This window comes from Staurois parvus, unplaced genomic scaffold (genome assembly GCF_062004578.1).
Source record: "Staurois parvus isolate SC_StPar_1 unplaced genomic scaffold, SC_StPar_1.0 ptg001113l, whole genome shotgun sequence".
Classification (NCBI taxonomy): Eukaryota; Metazoa; Chordata; class Amphibia; order Anura; family Ranidae; genus Staurois; species Staurois parvus.
In genome coordinates this window covers 280001-298993 of record NW_028318909.1, presented here as the reverse complement: position 1 = coordinate 298993, position 18993 = coordinate 280001, and the positions used below count along the sequence as shown (strand labels likewise).

General features: G+C 47.1%; 1 protein-coding gene and 2 non-coding genes across 3 annotated transcripts in view; all 3 read left to right on the top strand.

The window, feature by feature from the left end:
* The window catches only part of SLC39A7 (solute carrier family 39 member 7), a 31151-nt gene that overhangs the window by 3009 nt on the left and 9149 nt on the right, over positions 1-18993 (top strand). The window contains exons 2-6 of the mRNA XM_089658955.1: positions 733-1277; positions 9315-9483; positions 9564-9635; positions 11595-11717; positions 17141-17278. Coding sequence (XP_089515081.1) covers positions 738-1277; positions 9315-9483; positions 9564-9635; positions 11595-11717; positions 17141-17278 — 1042 coding nt within the window. The 5' untranslated portion in view covers positions 733-737. The remainder of the gene's footprint in view (positions 1-732; positions 1278-9314; positions 9484-9563; positions 9636-11594; positions 11718-17140; positions 17279-18993) is intronic.
* Positions 283-440, top strand: LOC149440095 (small Cajal body-specific RNA 16). Its single transcript, XR_016307787.1, has one exon.
* Positions 4105-4262, top strand: LOC149440094 (small Cajal body-specific RNA 16). Its single transcript, XR_016307786.1, has one exon.

Below are 18993 nucleotides of genomic sequence, written 5' to 3'. Positions count from 1 at the left end.
ACATAGACGTACATTCACATACATAGACATACATTCACGTACATTCACATACATGGACATACATAGATGTACATTCACATACATAGACATACATTTGCGTACATTCACATACATAGACGTACATTCACATACATGGACATACATAGATGTACATTCACATACACAGGGAAGCATTTTTCTTGAGCTTTTAAATGCAAAAAATCCTTCAAAGACTCGTCAGTGTGAAGTCACCTAATCAATGCTGTGTATGGAGCCTAACACAGTGCCTGAGGCCACAGGCGGCCGGTCTTGGTTTCAGCTCCAGATTGCCGTATCTGTCAGCCTCGCCGTGACCGAGAGTAATCCCTCAGGGGCCGTCCTCTGTGCTGAGGAACCCTGAGCAGTAACAGGTGTGGGCATTCCCCAGAGACTGATGTCCATGTATGATACTGCACACAGCCCACGTAGGGTGCCGCACACAGCCCACGTAGGGTGCCGCACACAGCCCACGTAGGGTGCCGCACACAGCCCACGTAGGGTGCCGCACACAGCCCAGATCGAGAAAACAAACTACAATTCTGCTTTAGTGGCACAGTCCACCTTTTCCTGGAATATTCACCGCCAAAAAAAAAAGTTTACACTTCTTCTATTTTGGTATTGAAGTCTGCAGAGCATTGCACCCGGGATGATTGCATGTCAGGAGTACAGCTCGGGCTCTCCTTTACCCTCACCGCTTCTGTTTTTATCCTTCAGGTGAGATGGGTCGAGTCTGGGAGAAAGGAGGGCGAGTGGCCTGTGCCACATTGCTGGCCTTGGTGGCGGTAAATCTGCTGTGCACTGCATTGGCTCAGAATCACCACGGACACAGCCATGAAGATCTTCACCACGGGCACAGTCATGAAGGTCATCACGGTCACAGCCATGGACATCATGGGCACAGCCACCATCACCACGGGCACAGTCACGAGGGCCACCACGGGCACAGTCACGAGGGCCACCACGGGCACAGTCACGGGGGCCACCACGGTCACGAGGGCCACCACGAGCACAGTCACGGGGGCCACCGCGGTCAAGAGGGCCACCACGGGCACGGTCACGAGGGCCACCACGGTCACGAGGGCCACCACGAGCACGGTCAGGATGATCTTGATGCATTCAGGAGCCGCTGGCAGTTTGGAGATGCACCACCCCAGGAGGCCGCTGAACAGCTTGCTAAAAGAGAAGCCACCGTGGACTCCCCACCTCCCTTGCCACAGGGGGCAAGAGAGAAGCTGGACCCTGTGACACTCTGGACCTATGTAAGTGTGACCGCCTTCTTCATTTTTTTTTTTTATTTATTTTTTAGCAATCAGCCTAAAGAAGAACTCACGGTAAACAAATACGCAGTTAAAATGTACAGGGGTTGGACAAAAAAAAGGAAACACATATGATTTGCAGGTGCAAAAGTGATAACGTGTTTCACTGTGAAAGCGGAAGTGATGTAACATTCTTTGGCCTCCGCTGTGTGATGAGACCCCTAGCTAGGTGGGAAGCCTCACTTTCATCATTCCCTGTGTTCGTTGCTAGTAACGCAGAGCCATGTCAGAGCTTACTGAGCTAAGAGGGAAAATTGTTGGTGCCGCTTAGCTGGCGTCTCTGTGACTGAAGTTGCCAGTTTATTTGCCGTGTCGCGAGGTCCAGTATCAGAGGTTATGGCGGCGTATACAGTTCCCGGGAAAACTTCATCTGACAGGCATAAGTGCGGTCGACATGGTCAACTGACCGAATAAAAATGAAAGGACATTGCGCAGGATTGTGACCCGGAATAAGAAATCAACTGCTGCAAAAGTGACTGCAGAGCTCAATCTCAGTCTTCACAGGGACTCATTCGCCACCGGACTGAGATTGAGCTCTGCAGTCACGGAGGCTGAGCTCTGCAGTCACGGAGGCTGAGCTCTGCAGTCACGGAGGCTGAGCTCTGCAGTCACGGAGGCTGAGCTCTGCAGTCACGGAGGCTGAGCTCTGCAGTCACGGAGGCTGAGCTCTGCAGTCACGGAGGCTGAGCTCTGCAGTCACGGAGGCTGAGATTGAGCTCTGCAATCACTGAGATTGAGCTCTGCAGTCACTATTGCAACAGTTTTCTTATTCCGGGTCACAATCCTGCGCAATGTCCTTTTGTCTCTTTCAATCAGTTGACCACGTGGACCGCGTTTTTCAAAAGCCCCTTTTGCTGTGATTCCAGCACTCAGTCTTTGGGGAGGAGTCTATCAGCATGATAATAACAGAGTGCAGCGCTACGAAATAAATGCAAAAAGCAAATAGTCCGTGGTTATTCACTAAATAAAAATATATAGTCCCAAGAAAAAGCTGATGAAGACCAGGAAGCAATGGAAAGAGTGCGCACTCACCGGACGCGCATGGAAAATGCGCATAAATGAATATCTCCTGGAATCCTAGAGTAGAAGGAGAGGGTGAACTCCAATCTGTGGATCAATCAGCCTGGGAAGATATATCAGAGATCCGGAGGTCCCCTTAAGGTTGGTATGATTATCAGCCAGACTCCAAAAGCTCCGTCCCTCTGGTGGTGATAGGTGAGCACTACAGGGATCCTGCAAATGGATTTAGCTCCCAATGGGAACCAAAAAACAGGTGCCCATAGTGTAGTATTTTAAAATATATTTATTAAGTAGAACTCAAATAACAGGCAGGGTAGTAAGGCTGTGTACAGTACATATATTATAGCAGAGTACGCAGCAATGGTACTGACCCTAAATTAAAATGGCCGCGGGGCTGTCTCGTGGCTCCGGGCAGAAGATGACGTCATGCTCTGTCGGTTCCTCCTAAGGCCTTTCGTGTCCAAGCACATCATCAGAGGGGATACCACCAGAGGGACGGAGCTTTTGGAGTCTGGCTGATAATCATACCAACCTTAAGGGGACCTCCGGATCTCTGATATATCTTCCCAGGCTGATTGATCCACAGATTGGAGTTCACCCTCTCCTTCTACTCTAGGATTCCAGGAGATATTCATTTATGCGCATTTTCCATGCGCGTCCGGTGAGTGCGCACTCTTTCCATTGCTTCCTGGTCTTCATCAGCTTTTTCTTGGGACTATATATTTTTATTTAGTGAATAACCACGGACTGTTTGCTTTTTGCATTTATTTCGTAGCGCTGCACTCTGTTATTATTATTCTGCTTTTTATGGGTACACTGTGATTACCTTTAGTGCTAGCTGCTTGGTTAGGAGCGCTCACTTTATACCATCCTTATCCGTATCAGCATGGCATGACTTGGCAATATTTGCCCGCTCTTCTTTGCAAGAACACTCCAAATCTGTCAGATTACGAGGGCATCTCCTGTGCACAGCCCTCTTCACAGCACCCCACAGATTTTCCCTCGGGTTCAGGTCTGGGCTCTGACCAATTAGTCCAACCTTGGTTTCATTGGACCAGAACACATTTTCGCACATGCTTTGGGGAGACTTCAGATGTGTCTTTGCAAAATTTAGCCGGGCTTGGATGGTTTTCTTTATAAGAAAAGGCTTCCGTCTTCCCACTCTACCCCATAGCCCAGACATAGGAAGAATACGGGAGATTGTTGTCACATGGACCACACAGCCAGATATTCCTGCAGCTCCTTTCATGTTGCTGTAGGCCTCTTGGCCGCCTCCCAGACCAGTTTTCTTCTCGTCTTTTCATCAATTTTGGAGGGACGTCCAGTTCTTGGTAATGTCACTGTTGTCATATTGTCTCCACTTGATGGTGACTGTGTTCCATGGTATATCTAATGCCTTGGAAATTCCTGTGTACCCTTCTCCTGACTGATACCTTAACAATGAGATCCCTCTGATGCTTTGGAAGCTCTCTGCGGACCATGGCTTTTGCTGTAGGATGCGACTAAGAAAAGGTCAGGAAAGACCGACTAGAACAGCTGAACTTTATTTGGGGTTAATCAGAGGCACTTTAAATGATGGCGGGTGTGTACGGAGTCCTCTAACATGATTTTGAATGTGATTGCTTAATTCTGAACACAGCTACATATTATGAATCGGTTTAATAGAAAAGGCTTTTGGATCACGTCATGCAGATCCAATGCGGTTCAAAACACATCCAATTCTCATATATGTGACCCGGGTCTTCGGTTACCGGTCTTGGTTTCAGCTCCAGATTGCCGTATCTGTCAGCCTCGCCGTGACCGAGAGTAATCCCTCAGGGGCCGTCCTCTGTGCTGAGGAACCCTGAGCAGTAACAGGTGTGGGCATTCCCCAGAGACTGATGTCCATGTATGATACTGCACACAGTCCACGTAGGGTGCCGCACACAGTCCACGTAGGGTGCCGCACACAGTCCACGTAGGGTGCCGCACACAGTCCACGTAGGGTGCCGCACACAGTCCACGTAGGGTGCCGCACACAGTCCACGTAGGGTGCCGCACACAGTCCACGTAGGGTGCCGCACACAGTCCACGTAGGGTGCCGCACACAGTCCACGTAGGGTGCCGCACACAGTCCACGTAGGGTGCCGCACACAGTCCACGTAGGGTGCCGCACACAGTCCACGTAGGGTGCCGCACACAGTCCACGTAGGGTGCCGCACACAGTCCACGTAGGGTGCCGCACACAGTCCACGTAGGGTGCCGCACACAGTCCACGTAGGGTGCCGCACACAGTCCACGTAGGGTGCCGCACACAGTCCACGTAGGGTGCCGCACACAGTCCACGTAGGGTGCCGCACACAGTCCACGTAGGGTGCCGCACACAGTCCACGTAGGGTGCCGCACACAGTCCACGTAGGGTGCCGCACACAGTCCACGTAGGGTGCCGCACACAGTCCACGTAGGGTGCCGCACACAGTCCACGTAGGGTGCCGCACACAGTCCACGTAGGGTGCCGCACACAGTCCACGTAGGGTGCCGCACACAGTCCACGTAGGGTGCCGCACACAGTCCACGTAGGGTGCCGCACACAGTCCACGTAGGGTGCCGCACACAGTCCACGTAGGGTGCCGCACACAGTCCACGTAGGGTGCCGCACACAGTCCACGTAGGGTGCCGCACACAGTCCACGTAGGGTGCCGCACACAGTCCACGTAGGGTGCCGCACACAGTCCACGTAGGGTGCCGCACACAGTCCACGTAGGGTGCCGCACACAGTCCACGTAGGGTGCCGCACACAGTCCACGTAGGGTGCCGCACACAGTCCACGTAGGGTGCCGCACACAGTCCACGTAGGGTGCCGCACACAGTCCACGTAGGGTGCCGCACACAGTCCACGTAGGGTGCCGCACACAGTCCACGTAGGGTGCCGCACACAGTCCACGTAGGGTGCCGCACACAGTCCACGTAGGGTGCCGCACACAGTCCACGTAGGGTGCCGCACACAGTCCACGTAGGGTGCCGCACACAGTCCACGTAGGGTGCCGCACACAGTCCACGTAGGGTGCCGCACACAGTCCACGTAGGGTGCCGCACACAGTCCACGTAGGGTGCCGCACACAGTCCACATAGAGAAAACAAACTTTGAAAATTGAGCTTTAAAGGCATAGTCCACCTTTTCCAAAAATGTATCCACCCCATTAAAAAAAAAAAAAAAAATGTATTGAAGCCTGCAGAGCATTGCAACGGGGGGCATTGCATTTCAGGAGTACTGCTCAGGCTCTTCCATTGTTTACCCCCAGCCCCTAGTCCATGTAGAGGTATGGATCTGGCGGAAATAGACAATCGCAAGGCATGCACTAAAAGTCCCATCTGCCATGGTGTCATGGAGTCTTTCCATTCAAGGATCCCTGGCTTGGCTCCGCCCACACAGTCCTGCCGAATTCAGACCCAGGCGGAAGGCAGGGAGAAGCACTCTGCCATTGACAAGTGAGGGGAGCTGGTCTGAGATTTGGGGGGATGAGGAATGCAACCTTGTCTAATGTTACACCATGAATATCAATACGTCATGAATCCTGGCCAGAAAGGTATATTCTGCCTTTATAGGATACACAAAGTCTATGGTCGTCGCTGGTCTCTCCTGGATGCTGCGCAAACAACTTGCACTCTATGGAATAGGGGAGGCACCGATCTATCGTCGGGCAGAAAGTGTTGGCATTTTGCCAATAGGAAAAAAGTTGATAATGACCACCAAAAAAAAATATTTTTACCTGCAATTGTACCACGTTTAGGGTGCGTTTTTCATAGGTCATGTGACTCAAAAACACATCACGTGCATTTTTGGTGCATTTTCAATGCATTTCAGGCTTGGTTCACACCAACACAGTTTGTGTTTTGGGGGGGAGGGGAGGTGAACTTGTTGCTGGGCAGATTAAAAACACATCAAAAACACCCAACCGCGTGAAAAACACGTAAAAAATGCACCATGTATTTTCTTCAGAGTCTCCATTGAAGTCTGTTGAACTAAAAATGCACCCTTTCCAAAAGCGCAGCAGCTCCAAAAAGCATAGATGTAAACATGTCCCCCAGGAAAGCATGTTAAATGGGCTGTAGTGCGTTCCTGCAAACGCATTGTGTGAACCAGGTCTCAACGGGAAAGCGCATTTTTTTTTTAACTCACCAAATATGCACCAAAAATGCGGCAAGCTGTAACGAGAAGCGCAATGGACCAGCATGAAGACAGTGTGATTTTAAAAGGATGCATTTTTCTTGAACTTTTCTGGCGCTTTTTTTTTTTTTTTTTTTTTTTTTTTTTTTTTTTTTACACAAAACCGCTGCAAAAACTTCAGTGTGAAAGCAGCCTATTGGCCAAAAAAGGTGCTGAAAATAAATTAATTTTTAAATTTATGATATTCATTAAAAAGTCGAATACAATACAATTTTATATATAAAAAAATATATATATTTTTACAAAACTGTCCTTTTCGGTTTTTGGCTAAATGCATCCTGAATTTTGGGTTTTTGTCCAGAATTTTAATTTCAGTGCACCACTACTGTATACTGAATACAGGGTTGACGGGGTGCTTGTTCTCTCCACCCCCCATTCAGAGAACGTGTGATTTTTATTTTTTTTTTGGGGGGGGAGGGTTTCCCCAATGAATACAAAGTGTTCTCTGACTGGACAAGGCAGAGATTGTTCTATCATCCACCCTCCTGTCCTTCTCATCCAATCACAAAATGCCTTGTATTTGTTGGAAAGAAAATACAAGACGTTCTCTGAACGACAAAGGTGCTGAGCAAGCGACCCCCTGTGTTCAATATACTGCCAACAAGTGGCTTGAGCAGCAACTGGCAAAAGACCAGCACAGACTGAAAACAGCACAGGCTACTACAGAGAATTTCTGAATCCCTATTGGGCCCCCCAATGCAAGATATAAAAATTAGATGTAACCAAGCTGGACCAATGGAATTAAAAAAAAAAAAAAAAAAGATAATTCCTGGAGTTTAGAGTTAGATAAAGGGGTTGATTTACTAAAACTGGAGAGTTCAAAATCTGGTGCAGCTGTGCATAGGAACCAATCGGCTTCCAAAATTTATTGTCAAAGCTTAAAGTGTTATTAAACCCTGGACCCTGCATTCACTATATCCGCTCTCCCCGGACCCTGCATTCACTATATCCGCTCTCCCCGGACCCCGCATTCACTATATCCGCTCTCCCCGGACCCCGCATTCACTATATCCGCTCTCCCCGGACCCCGCATTCACTATATCCGCTCTCCCCGGACCCCGCATTCACTATATCCGCTCTCCCCGGACCCCGCATTCACTATATCCGCTCTCCCCGGACCCCGCATTCACTATATCCGCTCTCCCCGGACCCCGCATTCACTATATCCGCTCTCCCCGGACCCCGCATTCACTATATCCGCTCTCCCCGGACCCCGCATTCACTATATCCGCTCTCCCCGGACCCCGCATTCACTATATCCGGTCCCCCACTGTACACAGAACATGGAAATGCAAATATTTTAGTAAATATAAACTGCTAAATATATTTTCTCATCAGCAGTATATAGCAGTCTTGTGACTTCTGTCACTGTCCAGCAGAGCACTGGCTAAAGCTTGTAGGAGGAGTTTTCATTCTCCCCAATTGTCCTATGAGGCTGTAGGACTCCTGACCCTCTGGACAGCACTGATCACATGCACTCTAGCAATGCACATCAACCTGAGCATGTGCAGGTTGCCCCCAAGGCTCTGTCCTATCAGGAGATGGATTGGGAACTGTGGAAGAAGGGGAGGATCAGAGAAAACAGGATCCTTTTTACACAATGCAGAGGATTAACCCCTTAAGTTCCACAGTGGGTATAACAAGCATGCTTTACTGCATATACAGACTGATTGTACTGTTGTGGGTTTAGTAACACCTTATCTGACCTAGCTGACGTTAGAAGCTGATTGGCTACCATGCACAGCTGCTCCAAATTTGACACTCTCCACTTTTCGTAAATTATCTCCATAGTGCACCTTTCTGAGCATGTTGCCTGATTCCTTAACCACTTCCAGTCTGGACACTTTTACCCCCTTTCTGTCCAGGCCAATTTTTTTACATACTGTCCCCCTAGCAATACAGTGTCACCATGGTGACACTGTACTACTTGGGGGTGATGATTTTTTTTTTTTTACACTGATTGCTTTTACACCCATAAAGGCTATAACAGCAATCATTTCTCCTTCTCTCTGGCTGCATTCTTGCAGCCATTGAGAACTACTGAGTGAGCTGTGATTGGTCACAGCTTGTCACATGGTACAAGGCTGTTGTGAATAGCCCTGTACCATGTGACCTCTGTGATCATTCACAGATTTCTCACGTAGTAAGCAATGATGTCACAAGTGACCTCTTGCTTACTACTTTGCATGTGATCACTGATTGGCCAATCAGTGATCACATGATCGGGACCTCACACAGAGGTCCTGTCCGACGATCGGTGTTCCACTGTGTCTGGAGGACACAGCGGACACGGATTGCAGTGCTACGCGCTCCCAGGGGGCGGGCACAAGCAGGGGGCAGGGAAGCCATTTATAAACGGCCACCCGACCCTACACTGCCACCGTCTGGCCGTTTATATACAATGGCTGGACGGGAGGTGGGTAAGTACCCTCCTCTGGAGTTCAGCTTTAAGATCTGCCTATCATAGAGTGGACTGATTGGCTGTGGATTTCTATGTCTTGGGTGTTGTCCTCATTGTCTTGCCTATAATCCGATCCATTATCGGCTCTTTGTTAGGGAGCTCTGCTGCAATGTGCCTTCGTGTTGCCAGGGTTCCCATGCGGTTGTAATCTCTCACACGTGTCATTTCTCAGTGACGCTCTCCATCTGCTGTACAGATTGTGTTTGGCCCAGCGTGTCCTGTTTACTCTCACTGTTTGTTCTGTTCTTCCTGCGGACAGACGGATTATCTAACGGCTTCTTATCTCTTGCAGGCGATCTGTGCCACGCTGCTGATCTCAGCCGCGCCATTCTTCATCCTCTTCCTGATCCCGGTGCAGTCCAACAGCAGCCAGCATCAGTCCCTGCTCAAACTTCTCCTGAGCTTCGCCTCGGGGGGGCTGCTGGGAGATGCCTTCCTGCACCTTATCCCCCATGCCCTGGGTATGAAACCGTAATGTCTCTACAGTTGTGTGTGCCGCCATGGTGTAGCTTTCAATGAACTTCTGTCTCCCCCCCTCTAGAGCCGCACTCTCATCACCAGGTGGAGGAGGAGCATCATGGGTCGCATGAACACGGACACGGACATTCTCATGGTGAGCAGTCATTACATCTTATTGCAGCCAATGGGATCCACACTTTCATTACTAGATGTCAGTTTGCTAATCCAGGTTTGTATTGGACAATCTCTGTATAACCAAAACTTAAAGTGGTTGTAAAGGTAGAAGGTTTGTTACCTTCATGCATTCTGTACGATGTGCGCTGGAGTCCCGGGGCTCCCTCTCCTCATTGGCGATGTGCGCTGGAGTCCCGGGGCTCCCTCTCCTCATTGGCGATGTGCGCTGGGGTCCCGGGGCTCCCTCTCCTCATTGGCGATGTGCGCTGGGGTCCCGGGGCTCCCTCTCCTCATTGGCGATGTGCGCTGGGGTCCCGGGGCTCCCTCTCCTCATTGGCGATGTGCGCTGGGGTCCCGGGGCTCCCTCTCCTCATTGGCGATGTGCGCTGGGGTCCCGGGGCTCCCTCTCCTCATTGGCGATGTGCGCTGGGGTCCCGGGGCTCCCTCTCCTCATTGGCGGAGACAGCAGCAGGAGCCATTGAGCCGAGGAGGGAGAGGGAGCAGGGCAGAGCCAGGCCTCCATGTGTCAATGGACACCGAGCCTGCTTGGATGCCCCCATAGCAAGCTGCTTGCTGTGGGGCCACTCAACAGGAGGGAGGGGCCAGGAGCACCAGAGGGGGACCAGAAACCAGGAAGCAACTGAAGGGGGGGGGGGAAGGTTAAAACAAGTAAATATAAACCTTCCTATTTGTTTACGAAGATTAGCAGAATAAGGATTACAAATAGTTACAGCGGATTTCCACTTTGCCCTCCCACCACCAATTTTTTTTTTTTTAAACCCCTGATTACCTCGGTCCTACACAGTTAAGGCACTCACCCGCCCAGCGTATCCAGAGCTGTCCTGCTAAGATCCGCTTCTCCTCTGCTCTTCAGTGACGTCATCAGGAACCTGCCAGCTGTTCTCCTTCATTCGGCAGCTCCCCCAATGACGTGTGCCACTAGGCCCGCCCCCCTTCTCCTTTCTCAATAAAGGACTAAGACTCCTGGGATATGTGATATATATATTCCAGGAGGAAGAGCGGGCAAAGTGCACATCATTCTCTTAGGCAAATGAGTGCCCAGGTGGGGGTGAGCTTTAATATTAATAAAGGGGGGAATAAAGGGTCTGAATTGTGCAGCAGAGGGGAGGAGGGGTGGATTGAAGGCAACTTGTCATGGAGGGTGAAGGTCCACATCAATGCTGATTGGGAGAGTTTAATTCAGCTTTAATTGTCACAAACAGTGTGCTTTGCCAGTCACAGTGGAACAAGTTGGAAGAAATAAATGAGACCTTTACTAAAATAAATATGGACGCTAGCAGTGCTGGCCACCTGAAAACACTAGTTGCCTGACTGTCATGTTAGTCCTTTGGCTTCAGTACTTTGAGTCACTGACCCAGGAGAAATGTGCAAATCGGAAGTTTTGACTTCACTTGCTGCATGCTTGTTCTTGGTCAGGGACTCAAAGTATTGAAGGATCAGCATCACAGCCAGGCTACAAGATTTTTTTTTCAGAAGGACGTTGGCAGCACAGTGGCTAAATGATTAGCACTTTTGCCTGGCAGTACTGGGGTCGTCGGTTTGGATCCCAACCACGGCACCACCTGCCTGGAGTTTGCATGTTCTCCCTGTGCCTGTGTGGGTTTCCTCCGGATACTCCGGTTTCCTCCAACACTCCAAAGACATGCTGATAGGTTAAGTGGCCCCTGTCTAAATTGTCCCTAGTATGTGTATGTATGAATGTGAGTTAGGGACCTTAGATTGTACACCCCTTGAGGGTTAGGGACTGATGTGAATGTACAATATATATGTAAAGTGCTGCGTAAATTGACGGCGTTATATAAGTACCTGAAATAAATAAATGACGGGTTACAGATTTACCCCCAAGAAAAAAAAAAACAAAACTGTGATGTAATTTCTCAGTATTAACTCTTTCTGTTTCTGTGCTTTCTCCTGGCAGATCACAGCCACGCCCATATGATGTCTGTCGGCCTATGGGTGCTGGCAGGAATCATCGCCTTCCTGGTCGTAGAGAAGTTTGTGCGTCACCTTAAAGGAGAGGGTGGACATGGCCATAGCCACGGTAAGTGAGTGATCACGGCAACCTTGAGGGGACTACAAGTGTCAGCATGCCTTACCTGCCAGTGGTGCTTTTGTTACCACTCACAAATTTAGGATTTAATTTTTTTTTTTTTGCATTGCGGAAGTAATTAGCAGCATTTTATTGCCGTGGCAGTGTTTTCTAATTCTGAATTCTGGGCACAAAAACTTCCATTAGATGAAATCTCTGTGAGCACAAAATGCCGTTGCAAACAGATATAACTTTGTGTGGAGGGGTCCAGCAGGCTCCACCCACTACAGGCTGCCTGCAGAAAACTACAGGAGGGGGCGGAGACAAGACCAGTCACCCTTCACAAGGAGAGAGAGCAGTAGTGAGTGGTCTTTATTACAGGAAGACTCTCACTGGATGACAGCACAGATCTGGAAGGAATACAAAGAGCTCACCGAGATTCGAGGAAGAATACGCAGGACAAATATATTTAGATATTTGCTTATCCTGGAGTTCAACTTCAAGTACCACTTCTGTAATGCACCTTTTATGGTCTGCCAGAGCCTAGGTGACCACTGAACCCTGGAGTTTGAGTAACTGACCTTTTTTTTTGTTGTTTTTTTTGGGTGGAAGTTCCAGGGCAGTGCTCCTCATCCTTCCCATACATATTTACCACTCCCCGACTGCAGTATAACCAAAAGATGGCTACCGCTTGGTCGGCTAGTTCTGGGAGGGCGTCCTCCCAGAACCACACCCGCGCGACTGAACCAGCTGATATTAATTTGCACTGAAAAGGGGCAGGATTGCTTCCTAAGGCCCCATGTACACAGGACACTTCTGAACAATGGAAACTGACTGCTGGAAAACGTAGGTTAAAAAACATCTGTTTAACCGCGTTTGCATAACGCATTTATGCGCGTTTGCGTTTAGAAGCGTTTTTTTAAAGATAAGCACAAGAGAACCTCTAAAATGCCCAGAATGCACTGAAAAGTGGTAAATTATTAACTATTTCAGACTGTTTCAGAGAAATACAGAGAGTAGAAGCAGAGACAGCAGTATGTGTTGAGATTAGCTTCGGTGTGAGTTGCAGATTAACATTTCTTTAATCTGTCTGGTGGAGTTAAGGTCCCCTGGCAGGGGGTCTTCATGAGGAATTTGAGGTGTGAATGGGCGTTAACATATCTTTTGTTTCCAAGGGTGGGAGAGGTCTGAGGTGTGAATTGGTCATTACAATGTGTGACAAGCTTGGTAGGAACATCCTGTGTTCAGTGTTTTGTCCATCTGAGTACCTTGAAAATGCTTTGCATGCATTTTTCATGACAGCATCGGGAACTGGAAGAGTTAAAAAAAAATGTTCAAACGCTTATAAACGTGATTTGCCGCATTTACAAGCAGTTTTGCATTTGAAACATTGATAAAACCACTGATTGAACTGACATTTTAAATCTAAAATGAACCCCCAGTGTAAACCTGCTGAATATACAATTCCAGACGGATCAAAGCAAAAGGCATTCAATGTCATACAGTTTGAATTATTTTCACTGCGTTCAAAAAAACGACTGTAAATTCAAATGCCTGTAAACGACGATGTATACATGGACACAGGAAAACATTAGGGAGAGTTCAGGGGCTGCTGAAAAAAACGCTGAACAGCTGCAGTGTACATGAGCCCTAATTACTGAGATTTCAGCTGGTGTCTCGGCTTTCCATGCCTTTTTTTGCACCTCCCTTTCTTCATGTGTTCAATACTTTTTCCCTGTGTCATTCCATTTTATTACACATAACTTAATTTCTGATTTTTATTTGTTTTGGTTTCTTTGTATGTATGGATTGCATGAGTTGTTACTGACGTGGTGAAAATTTCATGTCAATAGCACCTTTAGGAAAATATTTACTGAGAAAAATGGTGACGTGTTCAATACTTATTTTACCCGCTGTACGTTACCAGCATAGTTTTTGTAAAGCCCCAGATTTATCATTAAAGCCATACTTGAGCTGGAGTCCAGTGGTTTTCCTTGGCTTAGATGATGCCATCAGTCTGTTGTTGGCAAGAGGAATCATTTTATCAGTCTCTTTCACCCCAATGATCAAACTGCAGCACTGTAACTATGTAGCAAATCAGAAGGTGGGTGGTTGCAGAAGGGTATGAACTGTGTGAAATATCACCGTGCTGCGGCTCAGTTTCAGGGTCTTGGCAATCTTCTTATAGCCTAGGCCATCTTTATGTAGAGCAACAATTTTTTTTTTCAGAACCTCAAAGTTCTTTGCCATGAGGTGCCATGTTGAACTTCCAGTGACCAGTATATGAGAGTGAGAGCGATAACACTGAATTTAACACACCTGCTCCCCATTCACACCTGAGACCTTGTAACACTAACGAGTCACATGACACCGGGGAGGGGAAATCGGCAGTTGGGCCCAATTTGGACCTTGTCACTCAGGGGTGGACTCACTTTTGTTGCCAGCGGTTTAGACATTAATGGCTGTGTGTTGAGTTATTTTGAGGGGATAGCAAATGTACATGTTATACAAGCTGTACACTGACTACGTCTCATTGTAGCAAAGTGTCATTTCTTCAGTGTTGTCACATGAAAAGATAGAATCAAAGACTTACAAAAATGTGAGGGGTGGACTCACTTCTGTGGGATACGGTGTGTGTATGTATGTGTGTTAGGGACCTTAGATTGTACACTCTTTAAGAGCAGGGACTTATATTGTACTACTATATATATATATATATATATATATATATATATATATATATATATATATATATATATATATATATATATATATATATATATATATACACACACACACACACAGGGCTGTGTAAATTGTCATTGTGTAAATACTGGTAATAAATTTTAAATAAATGATGGCGGCTTCACTTTCAGATCGCTATTTTTTTCCGAGATGAAACAGCGCCACCTGCTGACAGTGCATGGCAACACTCCCTTACCTGCACACAGCAGCAAGCCTCACAATGCCAGCACCTTTGAGAGTTCCACAATCCAAGTTTATTTCTTCATAGCTATTATAGGGTACAGTTCATATAGACTTTAAGCAGTGTTAAACACAAAAACAAAAATGTAATACATTGCAGCTTGCCAATCCTTTAGATATGGTGACTGCTTCTAGTTTGTTTATTTTGAACATGTTAAAATAAAAAAATGTAAGAAGTAATCATACACTAGTACACAGTCACAAGAAAGGCTAGTTACTAAAAAAAAGATGAACAGCTTAGGGAAAAAAATATTTTTTTTTTAGTTTACTATTGTAATGTATGATGCGTGTTCTGGTATGATTAAAGGGATAAGTTCACCTTTGGGACATGTTACATGTTTCACCTGTTTTTAGGGTGGAACATGTAACGTGTTCCCATAGCCGCTGCCCGCCGACCCCCCTCCCCCTTTCTCTGACAGATAGTACAAAGAGATGTTTCCCCATACTATCTGTCAGATTTGAAAGCAGCATGGCCATGCGGGGCTCCGCCCACACAGTCGCGTCATTCATTCAGACTCCCGTGAATGATTGAACTGCAAGTCCCAACACCCTTAGCGGCTGTCGGCTTGTAGTTTTCAATGAAATACCACGGCCCTGTGGAGCACTGTGGTAGTTCATTGAATCTTCCTGTCAGAATATCTGCTTGACCATACACCCCGTACACCCCGTACATCCCGTACTCCCCGTACACCCCATACATCCCGTACATCTCGTACACCCCGTACTCCCCATACATCCCGTACAGCCAAGTAGATATTCTGACAGGTCTGCAAATGACCTGCATGGCACAAGCGATCTACTGATCGCTAGTGCAGTGCTTTTCAGACTCCTTTGGAAAACTAATAAGTGCACATTTTTTTACCTGCAAACAAAATGTGCATTTATTATTTTTGTCTAAAATGTGAATTTATCCTTTTAAGCTGTGTCTCCGAATTCCTAGAACAGGAAGAGAAAAGCCGTGGTTAAAAAAAAAAGGCAGAGATTTATTTGTTATTATTATTCCTATTATACAGGATTTATATAGCGCCAACAGTTTTGTCTCTTAGCCAGGAAATGAGGTCCAGTCTTACTTGCCGTAGCTTCTACTGCACATTGTGAGAAGCTCACAGCATGCAGCGAGAATAGAATAAGCAGCTTCAGTTCAGGAGAGGAGGCAGTACAACAACTGAGCAAGACTGAAGGGAAGGTTGGAGTTGAGCTTTAAAGTGTTACTAAACCCACAACAGTAAAATCAGTCTGTATATGCAGTAAAGCATGCTTGTTATACTCACTGTGGAACCTAAGGGGTTAATCCTCTGCATTGTGTAAAAAGGCTGTTTAATCCCGTCTTCTCTGATCCTCCCCTTCTACTGTCCCCAATCCATCTGCTGATAGAACACAGCCTTGGGGGAAAGCTGCACATTCTCAGTTTGGTGTGTATTGCTAGAGTTTTTTTTTTATGGAAGAGTGCATGTGATCAGCACAGGGACAAGCAGCACCATACAGAGGGTCAGGGGTCATGCAGCCTCATAGGACAGTCTGCGGAGAATGAAAATTGCTCTTACAAGATTAACCAGTGTTTGCCCAGACATTGATAGAAGTCAAAAGGCTGCTATATACTGCTGATGAAAAAGTATTTAGCAGTTTATATTTGCTAAAATTATTATTATACAGAATTTATATAGCGGCAAGAGTTTGCGCAACGCTTTCCAAAATGGAGGTAGACATTACAGTTACAATACAATTTGGTACAAGAGGAAGAAGAGAGCCCGGCTCGTTAGAGCTTACAATCCAGGAGGAAGGGTTGAGAGATACAAAAGGTAATAGCTGTGGGGGGGATGAGTTGATCAAGGAAATAAATGGCGGTTTACTAGGTAGAAGCAGGATAGACTTCTTTAAAGAGGTTTTCAGTGATCATCTAAAGGTGGATAGATTAGGAAACAGCCGGATAGGTTGGGGTAGAGAGCTCCATAGGATGGGAGAAGCTCGGGAGAAGTCCTGGAGGTGAGCATGGGAGGAGGTGACACGGGAACTAGAGAGCAGCAGATCTTGGGAGGATCGAAAATAGAGGTTTGGTTGATATTTTGAGACCAGGTTGGTGATGTAGCTGGGGGCAGAGTTGTGGATTGCTTTGTAAGTTGTTAGTATTTTGAATTTTATTCATTGGGCAAATCTTTATTGTACCTCTTGAAACATAAAAAACCTAATACAACTTTGTGAAAGAAAAGTGTATTGCCGCATACATCAACACTGCACAGCAGCACACAACAGCTTTTGAGAGCTGCTTTAAAAAATGCATACTGCATATTTTTTTGTTTTCGTTGTTTTGTGTTTTTTTTTTTACTAGAATAAATGTTAAATCTGCAGTAAAAGCCGGTTAGTTGCAGACATCGTCTGCCCTGAGTCTTTTTCGGTTGCTCTTTATTTTTCAAGGTCAGAGTGTAGATGACATCTGTTCTGCTTTGTTACAGCTCCAAAGGAAGCCAAGGCCAATGAATCGAAAGATAAAGAAGATGAGAAATCAGAAGGGAAGGAGGGACTGCGACACAGAAAGGCAGAGAATAATGGCGGCCAGAAAGGCAAGAAGGGAAAGGAGAAGCCTCGATCAGGTGATTGCACTGCTTCTCATATGTATATCCGCCAGTATACATCATCCAATGTACATAATGTGCCACTGGTCAATAGGCGGTAGAGTGGTTGTGAAGGTTGAAGGTTTTTTTTCTCTTCATGCATTCTATACTTGAAGGTAAAAAACCTTCTGTGTGCAACAGCTCCCCCAGCCCCCGCAATACTTACCTGAGCCTCATCGCAATCCATCAATGTGCACAACAGCCTCGACTTTCCCGGGTCTCTACCTGCTCATCGGCTGAGATGGCAAGCGGGAGCCATTGGCTGTCATTCACAGCCCGTGAGCCAATGGGGGGGGCAAGCCGCAGCTCCGTGTGTGAATGGACACACGTAGCAGCAGGGGCCCCCATAGCAAGCTTCTTGTTGTGGGGGCACCTGATAGGCAGGAGGAACCAGGAGAGCCTGCAGGGAACCTGAGAAGAGGAGGATCCAGGCTACTCTGTGCAAAACCACTGCACACAGCAGGTAAGTATAGATATATTTGTTGTTTTACAAAAAAAGAAAATGAACCTTTTAGAATGGCTTTAAAGTACTGTGGAAATTTGTGGCAGCTTCTCCCGAATGTCTGTACTTTAATTTCAGATACTTTCACTAGTTGAATGAAAAAACGTGTAAATAATATTTTTGATTTCTACATATTTGCATCATTGGTGCTCTTATATTTGTGTAAAGTTCATCTTTATAGTCCACCTTTTTCATGCGGTGCAGTGCGATTTAAGCCACACAAATTAAAGGATAAGTTCACCTTTTAGACAAAAATGCACATTTTATTGTAGATAAAAAAAATGTGCATTTATCTTTGTCCAATGGAGTCTGGAAAGCATTGTACCAGTGATCAGGAGATTCCTGATGCCATGCAGGTCTCTGCTTGCCGTAGGGGATGTACGGCCAAGAAAATATGCTGACAGGAAGCTTCAATGAACTACCAGGGTGCTCCACAGCGCTGTAGGACGTACGGGATGTATGAGAAAGCAGATCTTCTGACAGGAAGCTTCAATGAACTACCAGGGTGCTCCACAGCGCCGTGGGACATACGGGATGTACGAGAAAGCAGATATTCTGACAGGAAGCTTCAATGGTGCTTCACAGTACCGTGGTAGTTCATTGAAAATTACAAGCCCACAGCCGCTAAGGATGTCGGGACTTGCAGTTCATTCGTTCACAGAAGTCCGCGAATGAGTGACGCAGCTGTGTGGGTGGAGCCCCGCACGGCCACCCTGTTATCAAATCTGACAGTACGTGGTGACTTCTCCCCGGACTATCTGTCAGAGGGAGGCAGGCAGCGGCCACAGCTATGGGAACATGTTACATGTTCCACCCTAAAAATGGGTGGAACATGTAACATGTTCCCAAAGGTGAACTTCTCCTTTTAATATGCTTAAATCGCTCTGAAAATAATTTTTCATGTGATTTGAACAGGAATGCGGTGTGATTACATGTAGTTTATTGCACTGCATCAGTGTGAATATAGACTTAGTGACGCACCTCCCAGGGGCTCACGTGAAGTGAGTTGCATGACGCTCGCAGTCATTCTACCCAAAACAGAAGTCTAGTGGAAGAGTGAACTTTCTGTAGGGAGCAGCACCTGATAAACCACTTCCCGTCCTGCCCATGTATATAAACGTTCTCGCCACTCCCTGCTTGGGCGCGCTCCCAGAGCGCACAGCACCGCGATCCGGTGCCCACTGTGTCCTCC